The sequence below is a fragment of the Oncorhynchus keta genome, chromosome 29 (assembly GCF_023373465.1).
Source record: "Oncorhynchus keta strain PuntledgeMale-10-30-2019 chromosome 29, Oket_V2, whole genome shotgun sequence".
Classification (NCBI taxonomy): domain Eukaryota; kingdom Metazoa; phylum Chordata; class Actinopteri; order Salmoniformes; family Salmonidae; genus Oncorhynchus; species Oncorhynchus keta.
The window spans coordinates 47,338,383-47,364,920 of record NC_068449.1 but is presented as its reverse complement, the minus strand read 5'-3'; the positions used below and the strand labels follow the sequence as shown (position 1 = coordinate 47,364,920).

At 42.6% G+C, this 26,538-nt stretch overlaps 3 protein-coding genes across 7 annotated transcripts in view; 2 read left to right on the top strand and 1 right to left on the bottom strand.

The window, feature by feature from the left end:
- The window catches only part of LOC118361903 (gastrula zinc finger protein 5-1-like), a 388,384-nt gene that overhangs the window by 99,641 nt on the left and 262,205 nt on the right, over positions 1-26,538 (bottom strand). The window lies entirely within an intron of this gene.
- Positions 1-26,538, top strand: part of LOC118361889 (zinc finger protein 235-like) — a 274,869-nt gene that overhangs the window by 242,516 nt on the left and 5,815 nt on the right. The window contains exons 4-7 of one of the 3 annotated variants that reach the window (XM_052485267.1): positions 2,023-2,175; positions 4,748-4,859; positions 5,063-5,184; positions 6,707-8,216. The exons of 1 other annotated variant lie outside the window; for it this stretch is intronic. In XM_052485267.1, coding sequence (XP_052341227.1) covers positions 2,023-2,175; positions 4,748-4,859; positions 5,063-5,184; positions 6,707-7,717 — 1,398 coding nt within the window. In that variant the 3' untranslated portion in view covers positions 7,718-8,216. Of the gene's footprint in view, positions 1-2,022; positions 2,176-4,747; positions 4,860-5,062; positions 5,185-6,706; positions 8,217-26,538 lie in introns of those variants that run through there. One more of the 3 variants, XR_008085476.1, reaches the window with a different exon arrangement.
- On the top strand, positions 19,005-20,162 carry LOC127913398 (gastrula zinc finger protein XlCGF42.1-like). Its single transcript, XM_052485356.1, has one exon. It carries the CDS (start codon positions 19,206-19,208, stop codon positions 19,953-19,955), a length of 750 nt encoding a protein of 249 aa, XP_052341316.1. The 5' UTR covers positions 19,005-19,205; the 3' UTR covers positions 19,956-20,162.

Here is a 26,538-nt window from a genome sequence, read left to right as displayed (position 1 = left end):
GGGGAGGGGGAGCAACATCAGGCAATGTTAAAGAGAAACGGTTCCTCTGCATGTTCTGCAACAAAGGCTTCAGCTGCGCCCAGAAGGTGGAGATCCACCAGAGGGTCCACACAGGAGAGAAACCATACAGCTGCCCCCTGTGTCACATGCGCTTCGCCCAATCTGGCAGCCTGAAGAGGCACCAGAAGGTCCACACAGGGGAGAAACCCTTCAGCTGCCCCCAGTGTGATAAGAGGTTCTCCCGCCAGCACCTGCTGAAGACGCATCTGAAAGTCCACACAGGAGAGAGGCCGTTCGCCTGTACACACTGTGGGAAGAGGTTTTCAGAGAGGAGCTACCTCAAGATACACCAGAAGAAAAACCATTCCACTCTATAGCTTCTGACTTGTTGATCACCTGCATTAAAAACAAACATTGATTGCCATTGTTGTCAAGAGAAAAGATCCACAGATGAATTTGGAATAACAAGAGTAACAGATTTCAGTGTTGAATATTCAACACTACGTAAAGGTAGACTAAGCGAGATTATGTAGATCCGGGTTCCCCAACTGGTGGGTGAGTTTTCTGAGCAATTAAAACTAATACATTCGTATATGTTTTTTATTGTTGGACATAAAACACCAGCAAATGAAGTATTCCCATGCCTAATGGAAAGATATATGTGATCATATACGAATTTAAGCAAGATTTGAAATTCTTACAGTGGGGCAAAAAAGTATTTAGTCAGCCACCAATTGTGCAAGTTCTCCCACTTAAAAAGATGAGAGAGGCCTGTAATTTTCATCATAGGTACACTTCAACTATGACAGACAACATGAGAAAAAAAATCCAGAAAATCACATTGTAGGATTTTTTATGAATTTATTTGCAAATTATGGTGGAAAATAAGTATTTGGTCAATAACAAAAGTTTATCTCAATACTTTGTTATATACTTTTTAAGTGGGGAACTTGCACAATTGGTGGCTGACTAAATACTTTTTTGCCCCACTGTATGTCTTCGTCAAATATTATATCTGTTTGAGCTTCTTGCGGTCAATTTGCAGTCTACAAATTATAATTATGTTCCGGTTCCTTGACCATCTGCAAAAAATAAATCGGCCCATGGCTGAATCTAGTTGATCCCTGACTTAGCAAAAACGAAGAGTGTTGAAGCACGAGGCTAAACAAGGAACAATGTGAGTAACAGATTTCAGTGTTGAATATTCCTGGGTAGAATATTGCATCCAGACATTGTGTGATATATAAGGCATATATAAGCCTAACAAGTCTGTTTCAGATTGTTTGTACTGTACATTTGATGTTAAACATGCATTACTTCCATTCAACTACCAACAAAAATTCCCCAAGACTATTTTTATGAGAAAAGAAATGCAGTTTATCCAGTAAATACAAATGTGTATCTGAGACGTGTATGTGTGGTTTTCATATGGCCTATTTAAAGTGTTTTTTATTTAATAAACACAAAATGGGACTTTTCATTCGAAGACTTTCATTGAGACTCTTTAGTATACATCCCATCTGATCTCACCCTGTTCTGCATAAACACGACGTTATAACCAATATACTCTATACACTTACTAAATATACCTACACATACCCACCACAGGAGGCTGCTGAGAGGAGCATGGCAAATGGAATGATGTCAAACACCTGGAAACCATGTGTTTGATACCATTCCACCTATTCCGCTCCAGTCATTAACACAAGCCCGTCCTCCCTAATTAAGGTACTTACCAACCTCCTGTGATACCCACACGCTAACAAACACCTCCTGTACAGATCAGAATAGTTTTGTCTGATGACTTTTGACTTATCATAGCTGACTTGTTTTAACCCACAACGTCATATTTATGTCCACCATGATGGGTTTAACAACAAAAAGTCATTCTCTAACTACAGTATGGGACTCAAATGGAGTGGGGATGGGTAAACATTCCATGTTGAATGTGTGTTTGTTATCTGTGTGTGTGTACCTGAGGGAGTGTATGTCTGTGTAATCTTTATCACCTGTCTCTTCCAGGAGGTGGAGGGTCCAGAGGTGCTGCTGGTGAAGGAGGAGAGTCTGGGGAACCCTGAGGGGACCATGGTCATGGAGGACAACCAGACTACACCTCCTCCTGAACCCGCAGAGGAACCAGCTGAGCAGCACAGAGCCACACACAGTCTCACTGAGGTGACCCCACTGTCTGTATGGTGTGAAGTCAGTGGCGTATTCACAAAGCCACTCAGAGTGCTGATCTAGGATCAGTTTAACCTTTTAGAGCATAATGAATAAGATTTATATAGAAGGATCCTGGATCAGCACTCCTACTCTGAAACTCTTTGTGGATACGGGCCCAGGTTTTAATAATTTTGTCTTAAGTGTGGGACCATGCCTTTGAACTGTCAAACTATTAAACAGTTTGTGGTGGGAATTCTACACATAGGATACTCAAAGTCAGTCTTAAATTAATCATTGTTTATTACCAGTATGCATAAGGTATCAGTCTGAAGTGAGCCCTACCGGGGCAGTCCCGTAAGCTCTCTTATATATTTACACAGGCAAGTTATATTTGATGATTTAGCTCATTCATCATTCATAATTAATTCATCATTAATGTTTGGTTCATGCTTGTGACAGACCAATACCTCACGAGGCATCTTCTCTACAAGCTGAGACATTGAAACTGAGAGAGCCTTTCAAATCAAATCAAATTTTATTGGTCACATACACATGGTTAGCAGATGTTAATGCGAGTGTAGCAAAAGGCTTGTGCTTCTAGTTCCGACCATGCAGTAATATCTAACAAGTAATCTAACCTAACAATTTCACAACAACTACCTTATACACACAAGTGTAAAGGAATGAATAAGAATATGTACCGGTACATATAAATATATGGATGAGCGATGGCCGAACGGCATAGGCAAGATGCAGTAAATGATATAGATGACAGTATATACATATGAGATAAGTAATGTAGGGTATGTAAACATTATATAAAGTTGCATTGTTTAAAGTGGCTAGTGATATATTTATTACATAAATGTTTCGTTATTAAAGTGGTTACAGATGAGTCAGTATGTTGGCAGCAGCCACTCAATGTTAGTGATGGCTGTTTAACAGTCTGATGGCCTTGAGATAGAAGCTGTTTTTCAGTCTCTCGGTCCCCGCTTTTGACGCACCTGTACTGACCTCGCCTTCTGGATGAACAGGCAGTGGCTCGGGTGGTTGTTGTCCTTGATGATTTTTTTGGCCTTCCTGTGACATCGGGTGGTGTAGGTGTCCTGGAGGGCAGGTCGTTTGCCCCCGGTGATGCGTTGTGCAGACCTCACTACCCTCTGCAGAGCCTTACGGTTGTGGGCAGAGCAGTTACCGTACCAGGCGGTGATACAGCCCTACAGGATGCTCTCGATTGTGCACCTGTAGAAGTTTGAGTGTTTTTGGTAACAAGCCAAATTTCTTCAGCCTCCTGAGGTTAAAGAGGCGCTGCTGCGCCTTCTTCACCACGCTGTCTGTCTGTGTGGGGGGACCATTTCAGTTTGTCCGTGATGTGTACGACGAGGAACTTAAAACTTTCCACCTTCTCCACTACTGTCCCGTCAATGTGGATAGGGGGCTGCTCCCTCTGCTGTTTCCTGAAGTCCACGATCATCTCCTTGTTTTGTTGACATTGAGTGTGAGGTTATTTTCCTCACCCTTCAGGAAGTCCAGGACCCAGTTGCACACCCAGGGTCTCGAGCTTAATGACGAGTACGGAGGGTATTATGTTGTTAAATGCTGAGCTGTAGTCGATTAACCACATTCTTACATAGGTATTCCTCTTGTCCAGATGGGTTAGGGCAGTGTGATTGCGGCGTCTGTGGACCTATTGGGGCGGTAAGCAAATTGGAGTGGGTCTAGGGTGTCAGGTAGGGTGGTGATATGGTCCTTGACTAGTCTCTCAAAGCACTTCATGATGACGGAAGTGAGTGCTACGGGGCGATAGTCATTTTGCTCAGTTACCGTAGCTTTCTTGGGAACAGGAACAATGGTGGCCCTCTTGAAGCACGTGGGAACAGCAGACTGGAATAAGGATTGATTGAATATGTCCGTAAACACACCAGCCAGCTGGTCTGTGCATGCTCTGAGGACGCGACTGGGGATGCCGGCAGCCTTGCGAGAGTTAACACGTTTAAAGGTTTTACTCACATTGGATGCAGTGAAGGAGAGCCCGCAGGTTTTGGTAGCGGGCCGTGTCAGTGGCACTGTATTGTCCTGAAAGCGAGCAAATAAGTTGTTTAATTTGTCTGGGAGCAAGACATCGTGGTCTGCGACGGGGCTGGTTTTCCTTTTGTAGTCCGTGATTGACTGTAGACCCTGCCACATACCTTTCGTGTCTGAGCCGTTGAATTGCAACTCTACTTTGTCTCTATACTGACACTTAGCTTGTTTGATTGCCTTGCGGGGGGAACAGCTACACTGTTTGCATTCAATCATGTTTCCGGTCACCTTGCCCTTTCTTTCTCAAAACAAAGTTCTGGGCATACTGCCAAATTGCAGAAACTGATAGTGAGGATTGGTTCAATCAGTCACTTGCATGAACACAGAAATTGATTAAAGCACAAATATACAATTTGTCATCATAAGTGTCAAGTAATCAAATCAACTAACATGTTTGGATAGTACTCATCGCAATCCCTCATTGCCCAATCATACGATGCTCCATAGCGGGGTGCTCATCAGATTTCTTGATCCAACATCCTCTCACTTTTACCTCTTACAGTCAGTAGACATGAAGGATGGGAAGCCTGATCTGCTGCTAGTTAAAGAGGAGACAATAGAAGACGAACCAGAGAGCATTGACCTGCTGAGTGGACTAAAGATGGGGGAGCAAGGTAAGGGAGAAGTACATACAGTAATAGATATTCAATCGGAATAGTGATGCACCTGTCTATTTTTTTTCTTCATTCATAACTGCAATTGATGTTTACATACAAAACCACACATTATAATGAATGAACTTGACCATTTAAAAAATCGACATACGTGGAGTTCTCTGCCGTGTTTGTAAAGTCTATTTTGTAACCTCTTCCTGCAGGTGGTTGGCTGGAGGCTAACAGAGGAGACTGGGAGGCCATCTTGGATTCCCAGACCGGTGCAGTCAAGCGCCCAGGGGACAATATCACTAAGCAGGCCAGGACCAGAGGCAACATAGTGGAGGTCAGTGGATGGGACAGTGTCTTCAACTCTGGGCTGGGGAACAACACTGTTAACCACAACCAGAAACAGACAGTGGAACACAAAACAACAACCGATCTTAGACTCTTAGACAGAGGTGTCTGTATGCGGCGGGAGAGAACAGATACAGACTCGGCTAGCGATGCTCCGTCCTGCTCCTATAGTTGTGATTCAGAGAGACTGATGGCGCCTCAGGTTAACCCCATAACAGATGCTGCCTTCAGCCTGCCTTCTATAGGATCTATGAACTGGAACATGGACCCTGCGACAACACAGACACTCCCTGGCCTTCGTCCACATCACACCCTCCTTATGTTAAACCAAACCTCAGACAATGCCAGTGCCTCAACACTAAATGGCTACACAAGTCCATTGACAAATGACGCTATCAGTAGATCCGGTGGCAAAGAGAAGCGCTTCCCCTGTTCATTCTGTGGGAAATCCTTCAGTTTTCCCAAACAAGTGGAAATCCACCAGAGGATGCACACGGGGGAGAAACCATTCGGCTGCCAACTGTGTGAGAAGAGGTTCTCCCATCAGCACCACCTGAAGAGGCACCAGAGGGTCCACACAGGGGAGAAACCTTTCAGCTGCCCCCAGTGTGAGAAGAGGTTCTCCCACCAGCACCAGCTGAAGATGCACCTGAAGGTCCACACGGGAGAAAGGCCGTTCGCCTGTATAAATTGCGGGAAGAGTTTCTCAGAGAGGAGCTACCTCAGGATACACCAGCAGAAAATGCACACGGGCCATGTATAGAGTATTGTGACATGTAATGTAGTACTAGCTAGTTTGTTTGTTTAGTTAATTCTGTTGGTTTTCAATTAAGTAGGGAACCGGATGAGGTTAACTGAAGAAAGAATGAGTATGATGAGGCAGAGTAGATTATATGGTGATGGTTGGTGTTTGTAAAAATGCTTAATTGATGAAGAGTGACACATTTTCTCCCTTTAGGTTATCCTGGTGTTTTATAGTGAGATCATGATGGTGCCTTAATTCATGTTTACGTCACATGAAGTTGGGAAGCTGTGTCTTATGTAATGTTGAACCTTTTCCAATGTATTCTAAAAAATATATTTTTAAAGCAAGGGTACCAGATTTACAGAAAAGGTCAAGTGTTACCATAGTGAGAAAAGTTATTATATTTGTCACATATCGTTTTGTGCAATTAAAGTACTGTACTTCATGTTATGTGAGTGTATGACCATTTTGTGAAATGAAATCCAAAATTGACACTGTGCTGACTGACTTTGTTAATCTTGTATCATTGCAGGGACTGCGTTTCCCTTATTTCAGTCAAACCAAAACATTATACTTAATTATTGAATCAACACATATGGAATCGTTTTATAATAAACTCCAATGGCTCCATATTGTTAGGTACTTCAATCACAGTGTTAGAGATGGGCTTGACTCCGGTTAACATTTTATAATGTCATGTTTCTGTGTACAGCAGAGTTTCTTATATAAACTTTTATATGCTCTTCTGTACAATTTGTGTTTACAGTCTGCAGTCCATGAGGACCTGCTGATTTCAGGTGTTGCTGGCGGGAGAGACTGGACCTCTGAAGTGGCTGGTCACAAACCCTGGCCCCGGACCCTGGATCAGGAGCCATCACTCTTCCTTCCAGAGTCGGAACCGGGACCGAACCGTGAGGGACAGAGACTCCACCGCCACACAGAACACAACCAGTGGACAGGTGGACTGAATAACCTCAGTCCTGGTGGTCATCAGAGAGACCGAGGCTCCTGTCAGGGATCCAGTCTGCAGCCCAGACCCTTCTCTTCACAGTCTCAGTGCAGGGATGGAGCAGGACCTGGGGCTGATAGAGATAGACCCTCCTGTTCCTATGATACAAACACCACAGTATCCATGATGAACAGAGCAGGTCACCCTGGGCTTCAACCTTCACAGAGTGTAGTGGGAGACCCCCCTGGTGGTAGTCTATCAGCAAGTCTGTCTTCTCCTTCAGAGTCTCGTCTAATGCCTGGTAACTGGGTTCATAGGACGTCTGGGTCTACCCTTCCTCAGTTACCTCAGGTTTACCACACAAATACAGACAGGGTCAGGATGGGCGTTCACCACAAGAGGTACGTAGCCTATAACACAGCACACAATACTAACAACACCCAAACAATGGCTATAGGTCAAGGAGGGAGCTCAAAGACTAACGACCTGAGTGTGGTGGCTCCTGCTTCTACCTCCTCGGGGTCACAACGTGGGAAGCGATGCATTAGGACAGATGCCGACAAGCCATATGCCTGCCCCACGTGTGGGAAGCGCTTCTCTGAGGCGAACTATGTGAAGCAACACCAGACTGTTCACACCAAGGAGAGGCCCTTCAAGTGTAAGCTGTGTTACAAGAGCTTCTCCTTCCTGAGTAACCTTATCAGGCATAGGGGTGTCCACAATGGGGAGGAACCCTTCAGCTGTACCCAGTGTCACATGCACTTCGCCCATGCTGGCAACCTGAAGAGGCACCAGAGGGTCCACACAGGGGAGAAATCCTCCAGCTGACCCCATTGTGAGAAGAGATTCTCCAGCCAGCAACAGCTGAAGATGCACCTGACGGTCCACACGGGAGAGAGGCCTTTTGCCTGTACGCACTGCAGGAAGAGGTTCTCAGAAAGGGGCTACCTCAGGATACACCAATAGAAAACCATTCCACTCTATAACATAGAAAGTAGACATACCACTCAAACCCTGCATTAAAGACAAACATGAATTGTAATTTTTGTCAGCAGATGCATTTGGAATAACGAGAGTAACCATGTTGAATATTCCTGGTGCAAATATTGTATGCAGACATTGTGATATATAAGCCTAAAATGTCTGTTCATATTGTGTTTGCACTGTGTAGGCTATATGATGCTCACAAATGCCATTCAGCTACTTAATTTCTGTCCCAAGACACTTTTATTGAGAAAATTAATGTAGTTTATCATATAGATTTGTAGTTGAGACAGGTGTATTTAACACTTGTTTAAGTTTAATAAACACAAAATGTGACACTTCATTCTAAGACTTTCATTGACTAGTATACATCACATCTGATCTCATCACACCAGTGGAGGCTCCTCAGCGGCGGAAGAGGAGAAACATCCTCAGTGAATTTCATAGAAATAAAAATAGTGAACATTTTAAAAAGTTTACCTTTTTAGATAAGACTTTACTAAATATATTCACGCCACCAAATCATTGATTAAAATACATTGTTTTGCAATGAAGGTCAACAGTAACCTCAACAGCACTCAGTAGGGTAGCACTATGGTATAGCCAGAGGACAGCTAGTTTCCGCCCTCCTCTGGGTACTTGACTTCAATGCAAAACCTAGGAGGCTCGTGGTTCTCACCCCCTTCCATAGACTTACACAGTAATTATGACAACTTACGGATCACGTCCTCCAACCTATCAGAGCTCTTGCAGCATGAACTGACATGTTTCCACCCAATCAAAGGATCAGAGAATGAATCTAGTACTGAAAGCATAAGGTACAGCTAGCTAGCACGGTAGTGCATAAAATGTGGTGAGTAGTTCACTCAAAGAGTGAGAAAGATAATAGTTTAACAGTTTTGAACAAATTTCTTTTTTCAAAAATGAAGAAGGAAGAGTAATTTCTTTCCATTTCACTTACTTACAGTTGAAGTTTGAAGTTTACATACACCTTAGCCAAATACATTTGAACTCAGTTTTAATCCTAGTAACAATTCCCTGTCCTAAGTCAGTTAGGATCACCACTTTAGTTAGGATCACCACTTTATTTTAAGAATGTGAAACAGTAGAGAGAATTGTTTATTTCAGCTTTTATTTCTTTCATCACATGCCCAATGGGTCAGAAGTTTACATACACTCAATTTAGTATTTGGTAGCGTTGCCATTAAATTGTTTAACTTGGGTCAAACGTTACAGGTAGCCTTCCACAAGCTTCCTAAAATAAGTTGGGTGAATTTTGGCCCATTCTTCTTGACAGAGCTGGTGTAACTGAGTCAGGTTTGTTGGCCTCCTTGCTCGCACACCCTTTTTCAGTTCTGCCCACAAATGTCCTATCGGATTGAGGTCTTGGCTTTGTGATGGCCACTCCGATAGCTTGACTTTGTTGTCCTTAAGCCATTTTGCCACAACTTTGGATGTGTGCTTGGGGTCATTGTCCATTTGGAAGACCCATTTGCGACCAAGCTTTAACTTCCTGACTGATGTCTTGAGATTTTGCTTCAATATATCCATATAATTTTCCTTTCTCATGATGCCATTTATTTTGTGAAGTGCACCAGTCCCTCCTGCAGCAAAGCACCCCCACAACATGATGCTGCCACCTCCATGCTTCACGGTTGGGATGGTGTTCTTAGTCTTGCAAGCCTCTAACGTTTTTCCTCCAATCATAACGGTGGTCATTATGGCCAAACAGTTCTATTTTTGTTTCATCAGACCGGAGGACATTTCCCCAAAAAGTATGATCTTTGTCCCCATGTGCAATTGCAAACTGTAGTCTGGCTTTTTAATGTCGGTTTTTGAGTAGTGGTTTCTTCCTTGCTGAGCAGCCTTTCAGGTTATGTCGATATAGGACTCGTTTTTGCTGTGGATATAGATACTTTTGTACCTGTTACCACCAGCATCTTCACAAGGTCCTTTGCTATTGCTCAAGGATTGATTTGTACTTTTTGCACCAAAATACGTTCATATCTAGGAGACAGAACGCGTCTCCTTCCTGAGCTGTATGACGGGTGTGTGGTCCCATGGTGTTTATACTTGCGTACTATTGTTTGTACAGATGAACGTGGTACCTTCAGGTGTTTGGAAATTGCTCCCAAGGATGAACCAGACTTGTGGAGGTCTTGGCTGATTTCTTTTGATTTTCCCATGATGTCAAGCAAAGAGGCACTGAGTTTGAAGGTAGGCCATGAAATACATCCACAGGTACACCTCCAATTGACTCGAATGATGTCAATTAGCATATCAGAAGCTTCTAAAGCCATGACATCATTTTCTGGAATTTTCCAAGCTGTTTAAAGGCACGTCAACTTAGTGTATGTAAACTTCTGACCCACTGGAATTATAGTGGTTGAAAAACAAGTTTTAATGACTCCAACCTAATTGTATGTAAACTTCCGACTTTAACTGTAGCAAATGCAGCTAGCTAGTTTAGCTCACTCAAGCCCTGCTCAAACAGAGGGATGCTATGTTAGCTAGCTGGCTATGTCCAACACAACACTGGTACTTCCAAATAAAGGTAATCTTTTGGTTTTACAAATGTATTCAAATCAAATCTATTTTTATTTGTCACATACACATGGTTAGCAGATGTTAATGCGAGGGTAGCGAAATGCTTATGCTTCTAGTTCCGTCAATGCAGTAATAACCAACGAGTAATCTAACCTAACAATTCCAAAACTACCACCTTATACACACAAGTGTAAAGGGATAAAGAATATGTACATAAAGATATATGAATGAGTGATGGTACAGAACGGCATAGGCAAGATGCAGTAGATGGTATCGAGTACAGTATATACATATGAGATGAGTAATGTAGGGTATGTAAACAAAGTGGCATAGTTTAAAGTGGCTAGTGATACATGTATTACATAAAGATGGCAAATGCAGTAGATGATATAGAGTACAGTACATACATATACATATGAGGTGAGTAATGTAGGGTATGTAAACATTATATTAAGTAGCATTGTTTAAAGTCGCTAGTGATATATTTTTACATCAATTTCCATTATTAAAGTGGCTGGAGTTGAGTCAGTGTGTTGGCAGCAGCCACTCAATGTTAGTGGTGGCTGTTTAACAGTCTGATGGCCTTGAGATAGAAGCTGTTTTTCAGTCTCTCGGTCTCTGCTTTGATGCACCTGTACTGACCTCGCCTTCTGGATGATAGCGGGGTGAACAGGCAGTGGCTCGGGTGGTTGTTGTCCTTGATGATCTTTATGGCCTTCCTGTGACATTGGGTGGTGTAGATGTCCTGGAGGGCAGGTAGTTTGCCCCCGGTGATACGTTGTGCAGACCTCACTACTCTCTGGAGAGCCTTACGGTTGTGGGCGGAGCAGTTGCCGTACCAGGAGGTGATACAGCCTGACAGGATGCTCTCGATTGTGCATCTGTAGAAGTTTGTGAGTGCTTTTGGTGACAAGCCAAATTTCTTCAGCCTCCTGAGGTTGAAGAGGCGCTGCTGCGCCGCCTTCTGATGCTGTCTGTGTGGGTGGACCAGTTCAGTTTGTCTGTGATGTGTACTTTACTACCCTCTCCACTACAGTCCTGTCTATGTGGATAGGGGGCTGCTCCCTCTGCGGTTTGCTGAAGTCCACAACCATCTCCTTTGTTTTGTTGACGTTGAGTGTGAGGTTATTTTCCTGGCACCACACTCCGAGGGCCCTCACCTCCTCCCTGTAGGCCGTCTCGTCGTTGCTGGTAATCAAGCCTACCACTGTTGTGTCGTCCGCAAACTTGATGATTTAGTTGGAAGTGTGCATGGCCACGCAGTCGTGGGTGAACAGGGAGTATTGCTGCATGATGAGCGAGTTTTCTAACACGTTAGTGCCATTAGCTATGCTGACTCTGACGTTACTTTAGCTAATATGGTGTGTAGCGATTTTGATATGGTTTGGCTAGGAAAGTTTTTTTTCGCCTGTTCAAATACAGCTGATGTGTTGTGCATTGATGCGCACTGATGTGTTGTGCATGATTACACATTAAATCAGACTAGATGCAGGCAAGAGTGTGCAAGGCAGTATTGAATGTGTCACTGTCTGTCACCTGAAAATGTTCTGTTGACCTGCTGTGCTACTTTGTAAACTTTCATTCGTAGGCTAAGTTGTAGCAACCTCATTATGGTTATAGGGGAAATGTGAGTATCATGTAGTAGCCTAAACCTATCAATGTTGCATTGAACTGGGTGAATGGAATTTGAATGACAGTCATCCAATATGCTGTCATAGAAATAAGGCCATGCTCATGAAAAACAAAAACGTCCCCCCTCATCATAAACGGCACCGACGGCCACTGCTATGATGTTAACTAATTTGGTGACAACTAGTGGTACGTGGGTCACCTGCACCCGCTAATAACCCATCTGCAACCCCCTGACAGTGCATTTGGAAAGTTCAGACCCGTTCACTTTTTCCACATTTTGTTACAGCATTATTTTTCCTCATCAATCTACACATCATACCTCATAACGACGAAGCTAAAACAGTTTTTTAGAATGTTTTGCAAAATATATATATATATAACTGAAATACCTTATTTACCTAAGTATTCAGACCCTTTGCTATGAGACTCGAAATTGATCTCAGGTGCATCCTGTTTCCATTGATCATCCTTGAGATGTTTCTACAACTTGACTGGAGTCCACCTGTGGTAAATTCAAGTGATTGGACATGATTTGGAAAGGCACACACCTGTCTATATAAGGTCCTACAGTTGACAGTGCGAGAACTGTTCCAAATCTATGAGAACTGTTCCAAACAATGATGAGACAGTCTGAAGGCTCTGTTTAGCGACTACAAACCTCCTGGAATGAGGAGAGATAAGAGGTCTCTCGCTGACATCACTCACACTCAGGCACCTGCCTCCAGGTTCTTTGGTGTGTTTTTCTCCCTAGTTATGTGGATGAACACGTGGAGGAAAAAGGCAATGCTACTCGAAATTGTCAATGTGTACGCTGGGAGTTGGGAAGCAAGTACAGGGAGTGACTTTAATAATAAATAACTCCAAGGAACAAAACAAGAAACGAGTAGCGTACAGACATGAAACACTGAAACAGAAACAATAACACCTAGGGAAAGAACCTAATGGAGTGACATATATAGGGAAGGTAATCAGGCAGGTGATGGAGTCCAGGTGTGTCTGATGAGGCGCTAGTGAATGTGACAATGGTGACAGGTGTGCGTAATAATGAACAGCCTGGTGAGCTCGAGCACCGGAGAGGTCGGGAACCTGACGAGCCGGCTGAGGTGCGGGAGCGTGACGAGCTGGCTGAGGCTTCCTCCGTAGACTCCGCAACGGACACTTGTCGGGCCAAACGTCAAGACGCGGGAACCTGACTAGCCAGCTGAAGCACGGAAACCTGGCAAGCCAGCTTAAGTGCGGGAGCCTGACGTGCCGGCTGAAGCATGCAAGCCTGACGAGCCAGCTGAGGCATCCCCGGTTGCTCTGGTAGCGACACCCGGAGCGACGTCACCTACACTAAAAAATGTTTTATACATTTAAAAAACACTCCCTGATGCTTTCATTTGGTGAGGCGTGATTCTGTAACGTGTACGCTGGAAGTAAGTACAGGGAGTGACTATAATAATAAATAACACAAGGAACAAAACAAGAAACACAAGTGGCATACACACATGATACACAAACAGTAACATTAATGCCTAGGGAAAGAACCAAAGGGAGTGACCTATATAGGGAAGGTAATCAGACAGGTGATGTAGTCCAGATGAGTCTGATGAGGCACTGGTACGCTTAACAAAGTGTGTGTAATAATAAGCAGCCTGGTGACCTCGAGTGCCGGAGAGGGAGTGTAAGTAACATAAATGCCCTGGAACAATTGAATGACGTACTGAAATAATTGTGTATATTGGCTCTGCAAAACAGAGTTTCTTGACTATATTTTGGCAGGTCATGGGGGCACTTGTGCAATAACTGGAGATGAATGTTGTACTTTTGTCCCTGATCGGTACTCTAATGTTACCGATCTCGCCGAATACATTGCCACTGTGGCTAAGAACAATTCCCCACAGCCTGAGTGGAAGCTTGCAACTTGGTTGAAATCTGTGTTTGGGAGTTGGGGATCCCAGATTGCCAATGTGCTGGAGCATGTGTTTTTTTGCTTAGTCTATCTAATTGTATTACTAACATGTTGTAAGGCTTTTGTACCTCCCTAGCTGAGAAGGTTTCGGCAGCCATTATGTTTAATGCTCCTCAAGAGGATGGTGAGACTGATGAGCTGCCGACACTGGACGAGCTTCCTTTTCCCCCTGTAGATAAGGGCGATGTGTGAGAATAAGGGATTGTTTTTGTTTGACACGTTTAGAAAGCCCAAGCGCATTTCTTTTATGTTTTGACTAGTCTAAGGAACAGTTTGTGCAGAACAGATGTCGCTGCAACATCTGGTGGTATGGTGGTGAGAACTATGTAAACAATGTTTAAACATTGAGATATTTAATCTATCCTGAGTTAATAGATCCCTTGTGTATGTGTGTGTATTTTAGATTGTAAAACCCAGAGTGAAGGGCTTGTAAGGATGGAGTAAATATAAATATATTGATAGAACCTCCTTTGATTGAAGCTATAATCTAATGCTTACATTAATGTAATGATAATTATCACAGTGATAAAAGGAGGGAATGTGAGGGAAATGTTATGTTTATGTACAAATCAATGCTACTTTCTAATAACTAATTGGAAAGATTCATGCAGGTGACTGACTGATCGTGTATGGCGGAACCCTCATTATCACTGTTACCCAACTTGTATCACGACTCAGGATATGACCCAGATGCAGACTGCAACTGGCAACAGACAAACAGAGAACACAGGTATAAATACACAGGAAAAAATGGGAAGATGGGCGACACCTGGATTAGTGATTAATTTTAAGATTGGCTTCAGGTGTCCCTGGTGTTGAATTTCCACCACAACAACCAATAACATCCTTTCTCGTCAGTGTAAACGGAATTGGCGGTGGCTAGGTGAGATGGCAGAAGCGGATGTGGAACTTGAATCGGATGACGGTGAAAAAAAGATGTGTGGACTTTTGTCCAAAATAATGGGAAAAGGAGCAAAATTGCAGTGGAAAATGTCTAGCTCTGATCATACCCGCTACAAGTGCAGTTTTTGGAGAAACAATCTGTAGTTGGGGACTAGTGAACTACATGTAGTTAAACTAGTAATGGAACTACAGTTTGCAGTAGCTTGGTGGTAGTTTAACTAAATTCAAATCTATGTAGTGTTTTAAGTAGTTAATTACTTTTTTGCCATGTAGCGGTGTAGATTCCTGGATATACACTATTTTTTCTGAAGGGGGTAGCTTTAGTCTAGCTTAACTTCTTCCAGTGTAAAGTAATTGGCATCTTGGTAAATTATATTTTCAGAGTAGCTTCCCCAATGCTGAAAACAATGTATGCCAGTCTTGGCGAATTCGTTTGAAGCATCTAAAATGGTGGAGAAAGCTTTGGGTAAAGTGAAATCGGTGAAGATCACGAGAAATGGGCTTGTTTTCCTTTTGTGTGTTTCTGCTGATCAGAAAAGGCGTGTTGCGTCTCCCCCAAATTGATGAATTGAATGTGTCTTGTATTGATCTGCAGAGCAGGGCTCCTGTCAAAGGAGTCATTTCTGGAGTCTCAGAATAATTTTTTATTTAACCTTTATTTAACTAGGCAAGTCAGTTAAGAACAAATTATTATTTAAAATGACCAGTGGTGTAAAGTACTTAAGTAAAAATACTTTAAAGTACTACTTAAGTAGTATCTGTACTTTACTATTTATATTTTTGACACCCAAAATACATATTCCTTGACACCCAAAAGTACTCGTTGCATTTTGAATGCTTAGCAGAACAGGAAAATGGTCAAAATCACACACTTATCAACAGAACATCCCTGGTCATCCCTACTGCCCCATATCTAGTGGACTCACTAAACACACATTTCTTTGTTTGTAAATTATGTTTGAATGTTGGAGTGTGCCCCTGGCTATTCTTAAATTTAAAAACAAGAAATGGTGCTGTCTGGTTTGCTTAATATAAGACATTTCAAATGGTTTATACTTTTACTTTTGATACTTAGGTATATTTTAGCAATTACATTTACTTTTGATACATAAGTATATGTTAAACCAAATACTTTTACTTAAGTATAAGTTTACTGGTTGACTTTTACTTGAGTCATTTTCTATGAAGATATCTTTACTTTTACTAAAAAATGACAATTGGGTACCTTTTCCACCACTGACAATGTTGGCCTACCAAAAGGCCACCTGCGGGGACAGGGGCTGGGATTAAAAATAAAATATAGGACAAAACACACATCATGACAAGAGAGACACCCCAACGCTACATTAAAAGAGACCTAAGACAACAAAATAGCATGGCAGCAACACATGACAACACAACATGGTGACAACACAACATGATAGCATCTCAAAACATGGTACAAACATTATTGGGCATAGACAACAGCACAAAGGCAAGAAGGTAGAGACAACAAATCACAGGAAGCAGCGACAACTGTCAGTAAGAGTGTCCATGATTGAGTCTTATGAAGAGATGGAGATAAAACTGTCCAGTTTGAGTGTTTTTTTGCAGCTCATTCCAGTCGCTAGCTGCAGCGAACTGAAAAGACAAGTGACCCAGAGATGTGTGTGCTTTGGGAACCTTTGCTCTACTCTAGAATGTTCCTGGAGAACTATGCACAAAGGATGAATGATATTGGGATGTGGGATGATTTTTGTAATGTTTTTACATTTTTTATTAGTAGTGTGTATGGATTCATTACGTTTTTCCCTTATCCGTAATGGGAATGTACTTTGTAATGGATCGAACCCCAGGATGAAGTGGCGCCTCAGCTTAGACAGCTGCGCCACTCGGGAGGAAGGTGCAGCTTGCCATGCAACTTTGCTAACATCAGTTCGGCTGTTTCCACTCATGAAAACTGACGATGCTAATATGACTGTAGCCATATATAGATTTAGCATGAACTATCCCTTTAAAGTCTCCCAGTTTTCACCTCACCCAATAGGTGGCTGCACTACACCTTTTTGGTCTAGTCTGCCAATAAAAACTAAAGTAAATGGAATTCCCTCTCTCTATTGAATAGTTTTATCATCTGGCAAATTTAATAGGAGTGACCTACTATGGAGGCATTAATATTGCTATGGAAAATCGTGACTGGGTGTAGTAGTGTGTTTATGCTGGGTTCCAGCCTACTTGGGAATGGGCAGGAATGTAATAGTAGACCAGGTAGCCAAAGGGCTTTAAAACTATAAACTATATATAATTGGTATTCCCGCTCCACTGGGTAGAGGTGAGGCCAAATGCAGTGCAGGCTGGTGGGAGGAGCTATAGGATGACAGGCTCATTGTAATGGCTGGAATGGAATTATGGAACTGAGTCAAACATATGGTTTCCATATGTTTGCTACCATTCAATTCATTACATTCCAGCCATTACAATGAGCCTGTCATCCTATAGCTCCCCCCACCAGCCTGCACTGGCCAAATGTAAGATTAGAGCTATTATGATAAATGTGTGGCAGAACAGGTGGGACAGCTCGCCCTCTACAAGGTGGGTGGACAAAGACTCAAAAATCATGTATGGCTCTTTTTTATTTTCTTAGTAGTACAGGATAAGGCAGGAATGTTTAGATTTTTCTTAATATTTGTTTATTTATTATTTTAGTTTGTAAACTGTGATTGACTACACTCCAGTACAGTAGGCGGCGGCATGCACCTCTAACGGTTGTTTACCGTTATAACACCATAAACGAAGAAACCGTAGTAAACGAAAGTGTACAGTGACCAAGAGCAATTTAATTGTTGTTAGACGTTTAACACCCTGGAACTCAACATAAGATTAATTTAACCGCACAGTATCACATACTTACTCCCGGTATTCTTTAAATTTAATTGGAGACGACTTGGTTGATAGATGTGAACTAGGTAACGCTAGCTAGCTGCTAACAATGGCTAACTGTATGGTTTTTCACTCTCAAATGGCCTCCATTATGGAGGTTCTGGCGAATGCAGCTGTGGCTGAGATGTGTAAACTCGTAGATGACGACTATGCAGTGTTTCGTTTGGAAATAACTCAAAGCCAGAAAGAAAACAGGGCATTGCGGAGGAAACTACAGCTACTGGAAATTAAGGTGGCACGGGAGCGCGCAGAGAGGACAATGAGAGAGCGCGTCCTCGCCAGTCATCCCTGTAATGTCAAGATCCTCGACCGATACAGAGGAAATGCAAAAGGTACATTTTGGCGGAGGCTGCACGGCGTGTCTCCTTTCACATAGAGCTCAGTGCTCGTCGCCCCGTTCCCCTCTACATGTGTTATCCAGAAGTGGGTCTTGGTCCGTTTTTGGACAGTATGCAATAATTCCCCATATTGCGCATAGACACGATCATATTCTAACCAGATTCTTGATTTATTGCACTTCCAATGATTTACTAAATGAAAACAATGTGATACCTGGAACATAATACATCAATCAATAAATAGTATATCAAGAAGTTATGAGAAGTGTTACCTTACATTCTTGCCAATTATAGACCGTGTCAATAGAATACAATATACCTAACCACCTCCAATCACTCTCAGGTGAAGGACATCTCACTGGAGACAACAGGAGCTTTGTGAAGCCAGCAGGACAAAATACATGGCGAGATGACCACCCAATCACTGTTGATGGGGGGATAGGAAACTCAACCCATCATGTTATAGAGGTTAGTGTAATAGTGTTATATAAAACACGAGTGACTTTGTAAATCAAATGTGGACAGTTTATTTCAGAAAGGCCCTCCTCAGTTATTCACTAGCTTCCATGTGCATCCTTATTTATCTGCCATAATGGAGCTTTTGAGACTTCCCTACGGCATTGTTTTCCAATTCAACCCATGTACCTGTAATAACCTCCTCTTCTTGTGTCAGTCTGCAGATGCAGGTCCTGGGGTCAAGCAGGAGATGACTGAAGGAGAGGAGGACCCACGGCACAGCAGAGACATCCAGACTGGTGTGCCCCCTGTAGCCACAGAGAACCCCTCCACCGCCCAAGTGCAGTCCAGGACTCAATGCAGCATCACGGAGGTCAGTGGAACGCTGAACGCCATCCTCAAGTCAGAGACAGACACAGAGACTTTAACAGGGATAAACCGATTGGGCTGTCAACCTGCTCCACACTCAGAGTATTTACTTTAGGGCAACCTGAGCCCAAGGACTGTTCTGTCCCATCGGGACTCAGGTGACACTTTACAGACTGTCAATGATCCATTGTGTTCATACACTACAGAGACAGAGATGATACCTGGTGACATGCCTGTGGTATTAGATACACAGACTAATCCAATGAAAGTGGACTGGAACCAGTACAGTAGTAGTGTATACTCGGAAGGGTGCCGAGATAAGAAAGGGGAGGGTCTTGTCGTAGATGAGGTGATTGTGAAAGTGGAGGACGATGCTCCTCTGATATGGAGTGCAGACGAAACTCACTTAGGAGAAGGACACTCGCAGGACACTCGCAACACCAGTGACTTCTTAGACTACAGAGAAAGCTTAGAGACAAATATAAATGTCGAGACCCACTCCCCTTTACACGAGTTCAAGGATCGCGACCCATTATCCATGTCGATGGGGCCTTCCGGTTCACACAGGGAACAAAAGGCCAAGGCGCGAGGAGGGGGAGCCACATCAGACAATAGTAAAGAGAAACGGTTCCTCTGCATGTTCTGTAACAAAGGCTTCCGCTGCCCCCAGAAGGTGGACATCCACCAGAGGGTTCACACAGGGGTGAAACCCTTCAGCTGTACCCAGTGTCACATGCGTTTCGCCCAGGCATGCACCCTGAAGAGGCACCAGAGGGTCCACACAGGGGAGAAACCCTTCAGCTGTACCCAGTGTCACATGTGCTTCGCTCAGGCTGGTGACCTAAAGAGGCACCAGAGGGTCCACACAGGAGAGAGGCCTTTCGCCTGTGCGCACTGTGGGAAGAGGTTCTCAGAGAAGAGCTACCTCAGGCTACACCAGCAGAAAAAACACTCCACTCTATAACAAACACTTATATCAAAAGAGAAAGATTAATTTTAGTTGTCATCAGAAAATATCCCCAGATGCATTTGGATATTCCTGGGTAGAATATTACATCCAGACATTGTGTTAAGGAATACTGTATATACAGTCCCTACAGTGCATTCGGACCCCTTGACTTTTTCCACATATTGTTACATTACAGCCTTATTCTAAAATTGATTAAATAACCCCCCCTCAATCTACACACAAACATGTTTTTAGACATTTTTGCAAATGTATTAAAAATCAACTGAAATCACATTTACATAAGTATTCAGACCCTTTACTTAGTACTTTGTTGAACACCTTTGGCATCAATTACAGCTTCAAGTCTTCTTGGGTATGACGATACAAGCTTGGCACACCTGTATTTGGGGAGTTTCTCCGATACTTCTCTGCAGATCCACTCAAGCGCTGTCAGGTTGGATGGGGAGCATCGCTGCACAGGTATTTTCAGGTCTCTCCAGAGATGTTCGAACGGGTTCAAGTCCAGGCTCTGGCTGGGCCACTCAAGGACATTCAGAGACTTGTCCCGAAGCAACTCCTGCGTTGTTCTGTTGGAAGGGGAACCTTCGCCCCCAGTCAGGTCCTGAGCGCTGTGGGGTAGGTCTTCATCAAGGATCTCTCTCTCTGTACTTTGCTCTTTTCGTCGATCCTGACAAGACTCCCAGTCCCTGCTGCTGAAAAAGGGTGCTGGGTTTTCTCCAGACATAATGCTCGGCTTTCAGGACAAAAGGTTCAATCTTGGTTTCAATCTGACCAGAGAATCTTGTTTCTAGAGTCCATTAGGTGCCTTTTGGAAACTCCAAGCGGGCTTTCATGTGCCTTTTACTGAAGAGTGGCTTGCGTCTGGCCACTCTACCATAAAGGTCTGATTGATGGAGTGCCTCAGAGATGGTTGTCCTTCTGGAAGGTTCTCCCATCTGCACAGAGGATCTTTGGATCTCTGTCAGAGCGATCATCGGGTTCTTGGTCACCTCCTTGACCAAGGCCCTTCTCCCCTGATTGCTCAGTTTGGCCGGGTGGCCAGCTCTAGGAAGTCTTGGTGGTTCCAAACTCCTTCCATTTAAAAATTATGGAGGCCACTGTGTTCTTGGGGACCTTCAATGCTGCAGACATTTTCTGGTACCCTTCCCCAGATCTGTGCCTCGTAACAATCCTGTCTCGGAGCGCTACGGACAATTCCTTCGACCTAATTGCTTGGTTTTTGCTCTGACATGCACTGTCAACTGTGGGACCTTATATGGACAGGTATGTCCCTTTCCAAATCATGTCCAATCAATTGAATTGACCACAGGTGGACTCCAATCAAGTTGTAGAAACATCAAGGATGATCAATGGAAACAGGATGCAACTGAGCTGAATTTCAAGTCTCACAGCAAAGGGTCTGAATAATTATGTAAATAAGGTATGTTTAAAAAAAAATGTAATACATTTGCTAAGATGGTTTTTGCTTTGTCATTATGGAGTATTGTGTGTAGATTGAGGATTTTTAAAATGTAATACGTTTTAGAATAAGGCTGTAAAGTCAAGGGGTCTGAATACTTTCCAAATGCACTGTAGCTCCTTTCATATTTTTTTTGATCCTGACCAGTGTTGGAAAAAGTACAAGTCATACGTGAGTATAAGTAAAGATACCTTAATAGAAAATGACTCAAGTAAAAGGGAAAGTCACCCAGTAAAGTACTACTTGAGTAAGTCTAAAAGTATTTGGTTTAAAATATACTTAAGTATTAATAATATTTAATTCCTTAAATTATGCAAACCAGACAGCACAAGGTTGTTTTTAAATTTTATTTATGGAGAGGGGCACACTACAAACAAAGCATTTGTGTTTAGTGCATCTGCCAGATCAGAGGCAGTAGGGATGACCAGGGATGTTCTCTTGATAAGTGTGTGAATTGGACTATTTTCCTGTCAATGTACTTTTGGGTGTCAGGGAAAATGTATGGAGTAAAAAGTACATTATTTTCTTTACAAATGTAGTAAAGTAAAAGTTGTCAAAAATATAAATAGTAAAGTACAGATGTTTCATGTAGGTTTATCCTGGGGTGACGTTTTGGTAACCATGTAAATCTCCCGGACATGGTAAATTTGATCAATATATTCAGCATCAAAGTAGACATCATGCAAGACTACAAATCCCTGCAAAGCCATCTCTAGCTGACATCTTTGCTAACTTGTTTGTGTCATTTTAAAACTTGCAGAAGACAGTTCACAGAATTGTCAATTTAAAGAAATGTAGGCAATTTATATTATACAGGCGAATATATTGATAAGTCACCTTGTCCTTGAGATTTACACCTTTATCAAAACGTCACGCCAAGGTAAGCCTACACGAAACACAGTCCTTATTTGAAGTGTTTCTTAAATCCCCCATGGGAAAAATTAATGGTGGAAAAACAATTGGAAAAAGTTCCTTGTTTGACCGCTAGGTTATATGGGTATTATGACTCATACTATGGCACTCTATATGGAACTGGATGAGGTGAACTGGGGAAAGAAGGAGTACGATGAGACAGAGTAGATGATATGGTGATGGTTGGTGTGATGGTGTCTGTAAAAATGCTTCACTGATGAAGAGTGACAACCTGTCATGTAGGTTGATACTGGTGTTTTATAATGAGGAAATTATAGTGCCTTAATTCATGTTTACTTGACATAAAGTAGTGAAGATATGTGTAATGTTGAACCTTTTCCAAAGTAGTCAACAATTCATTTTATCAAAGCGAGGGAACCAGATTTACAGAAAATGTAAAGTGTTACCATAGTGAGAAAAGTTATTCTACTTGTCACAGGTATAGTTTTGTGCAATAAAGGTACATTGAGTGTACAATATGACCATGTTGTTGAAATTAAATACAAAATGTACTGACTTGGTATTTTTTGTGCCATTGCAGTGACTGAGTTTTGTATATCAGTCGAACCAAAACATACTTAATTCGTGAATCAACACATATGGATCAGGAGCCTCTGCGCTTCCGTCCCAAGTCGGAACCAAGATCTCATGTTAAATACTGTCGAAGTAATATAGCTACAGGTTTATCTACCTCATCTAAAGCCCATTCTGGTGGGAAGCTGCTATAGACCACCAAGTGCTAACACTCAAGAAAAAGTGTCAGACTAACTAGTGCCTGCAACCTGGTTCAGGTTATCAGTCAACCTACCAGGGTAGTTACAAACAACACTCATGGTCAAAACATATTGTGATGGTGTCTAAAAATGGCTCAGATGGGGAGAAGTATGTCCATAATAAAGCACTTCTCTACCTTAACAGCACCATCAACAAGGCAGGTCCTACAGGCTCTAGTTTTGTCACACCTGGACTACTGTTCAGTCGTGTGGTCAGGTGCCACAAAAAAGGACTTAGGAAAATTGCAATTGGTTCAGAATAGGGCCACATGGCTGGCCCTTGGATGTACACAGAGAGCTAATATTAATAATATGCATGTCAATTTCTCCTGGCTCAAAGTGGAGAGATTGACTTCATCACTACTTGTATTTGTGAGAGTAATTGACATGTTGAATGCACCGAACAGTCTATTTCAACTACTGGTGCACAGCTTGGACACCCATGCATACCCCACAAGACATGTCACAAGAGGTCTCAATCCCCATGTCCAGAACAGACTATGGAAGGAGCACAATACTACATAGAGACATGACTACATGGAACTCTGTTCCACATCAAGTAACTCATGCAAGCAGTAAAATAAAATAAAAAAAATAGATTCAAATAAAATTTTAAAAATAGATTAAAAACACCTTATGCAACAGCAGGGACTATGAAGCAACACAAACATAGGCACAGACACATGCATACACACAATGACATATGCACTATACACACACATATTTTGTACTGTAGATATGTGGTAGTTGTGGAGTAGGGGCCTGAGGGCACAGTGTGTTATGAAAACTGTAAATGTAAATGTCTGCAATGTATAACCATGAGTGAAAGAGACTCCACCACACAGAACACAACTAGTGGACAGGTGGACTGAACAACCTCAGTCCTGGTGGTCATCAGAGAGACAGAGGCTCCAGTCAGGGATCCAGTCTGCAGCCCAGACCCTTCTCTTCACAGTCTCAGTGCAGGGATGGAGCAGGGCCTGGGGCTGATAGGAACAGGAGGGTCTATGATACAAACACCACAGTATCCATGATGAACAGAGCAGGTCACCCTGGGATTCAACCTTCACAGAGAATGGTGAGTGGAACCCCCTGGTGGTAGACTAACAGGAAGTGCCTAGTGGCTCAGTTCATAGAAAGCCTGGGCTTGGACCTGGGTCTAGCTTTCCTCAGCTACCTCATGGTTACTGCACCGATACAGAATGTCAGGATGGGCGTTCACCACGAGGTACCTAGCCTATAACACAACACACAATCCAAACAATAGCAAGAGGTCAAGGAGGGAGCTCAAAGATTAACCACCTGAGGGTGGTGGCTCCTGCTTCTACCTCCTCTGGTGTCATTGGGTCACAACGTGGGAGGCGGAGCATTAGGACGGACGCAGACAAGCCGTACGCCTGTCTCACGTGTGGGAAGCGCTTCGCTGAGGCGAGCTATGTGAAGCAGCACCAGACCGTTCACACCAAGGAGAGGCCCTTCAAGTGCAAACTATGTTACAAGGGCTTCTCCTTCCTGACTAACCTTACCAGACAGGGGAGTGTCCACAATGGGGAGACATCTTAGCATTGTGGCTTTAGCTGACATATTATAGTCATCATGTGAAGTGTCTTGGGGTAAGAGGGTTTTTTGGATTACTAAATCCCTCAATTGAGTATCTGGGTATGCTGTCTTTCTCACATGATACAGACTTGTTGTTTGGTGTGCTGGCATAGCCAAAACACTCATTGAAGTGTAACACTATATTTCCCCTCTAAATTTGGTTTTGCCTATGTTCTATCCATAACAATTATAAATGTTTCTCTTTTTTATAACACCTTTATATTATAACATCCCTCCCACCGACATTATTTGGCATAATCAGGTGGTACCTGTTCCTTTATGTACTATAAATAGGTGATCAAATCTGTTAATGAATGAGAATTCATGTTGTCCTTTTGATGGGGTGACCTTTAATTTGCTTGTATATTATTTAGAATTAAAATTGTCCTTCAAACGTATAGGTTTCTGTCCTTGCCACCGATGGGATCGAGCCAGAAATTATTTTTCAGTCATTTATGGGCATTTTTCTAAACAACTCTGCTCTGAGCTTAACAGATACCAAAGAGTAAGAGGCTAAATCTGTTGCTGAAAATAAGCCCACAAAGTGAGACATTTTTGTATGGAGGTCAATTCTTCTTTTATTCCTTGTGTTACCATTTTATTTTTAAACTCTGCATCGTTTGGAAGTGCTCGTAAGCAAGCATTTCAGAGTGAAGTATACACCAGTTGTTTTGGCGAATGCCACAAATAAAACTGATGAGTGTTGAATTCGGTCAACAACAAAAAATGTAATTGCTAATTTGCTACATGAGGCTTATTTGAGTGAATATCAGTTTCGTAATTGTTAGGTTGTTACGAATGCACTGATAGGTGGACGCACGTGGCATTTCGGCAATTTACCCAAAAACTACATTAAATTGGAGTTGTGCTTGTTGTCATAGAGATACAGTTAGTCGGAAGTTTACATACACTTAGGTTGTCATTAAAACCAGTTTTTCAACCACTCCACAAATTTCTTGTTAACAAACTATAGTTTTGGCAAGTCAGTTAGGACATCTACTTTGTGCATGACAGAAGTAATTTTTCCAACAATTGTTTACAGACAGATTATTTCACTTATAATTCACTGTATCACAATTCTAGTGGGTCAGAATTTTACATACACTAAGTTGACTGTGCCTTTAAACAGCTTGGAAAATTCCAGAAAATGTGGTCATGGCTTTAGAAGCTTCTGATAGGCTAATTGACATCATTTGAGTCAGTTGGAAGTGTACCTGTGGACGTATTTCAAGGCCTACCTTCAAACTCAGAGCCTCTTTGCTTGACGTCATGGGAAAATCAAAAGAAATCAGCCAAGACCTCAGAAAAAAATTGTAGTCCTCCACAAGTCTGGCTCATCCTATCCTTGGGAGCAATTTCCAAACATCTGAAGGTACCATGTTCATCTGTACAGACAATTGTATGCAAGTATACACACCATGGGACCACGCAGCCGTCATACCGCTCAGGAAGGAGACGCGTTCTGTCTCCTAAAGATTAACATACTTTGGTGCGAAAAGTGCAAATAAATCCCAGAACAACAGCAAAGGACATTGTGAAGATGCAGGAGGAAACAGGTAAAATAATATCTATATCCACAGTAAAACAAGTCCTATATCGACATAACCTGAAAGGCCGCTCAGCAAGGAAGAAGCCACTGCTCCAAAACCGCCATAGAAAAGCCAGACTACGGTTTGCAACTGCACACGGGGACAAAGATCGTACATTTTGGAGAAATGTCCTCTGGTCTGATGAAACAAAAATAGAACTGTATGGCCATAATGACCATCGTTATGTTTGGAGGAAAAAGGGGGACGTTTGCAAGCCGAAGAACACCATCCCAACCGTAAAGCAC

Bases quoted from the DNA above. Each gene is read 5' to 3' on its own strand.
- LOC127913398 (XM_052485356.1), top strand. From the start codon at position 19,206: ATGATACCTGGTGACATGCCTGTGGTATTAGATACACAGACTAATCCA.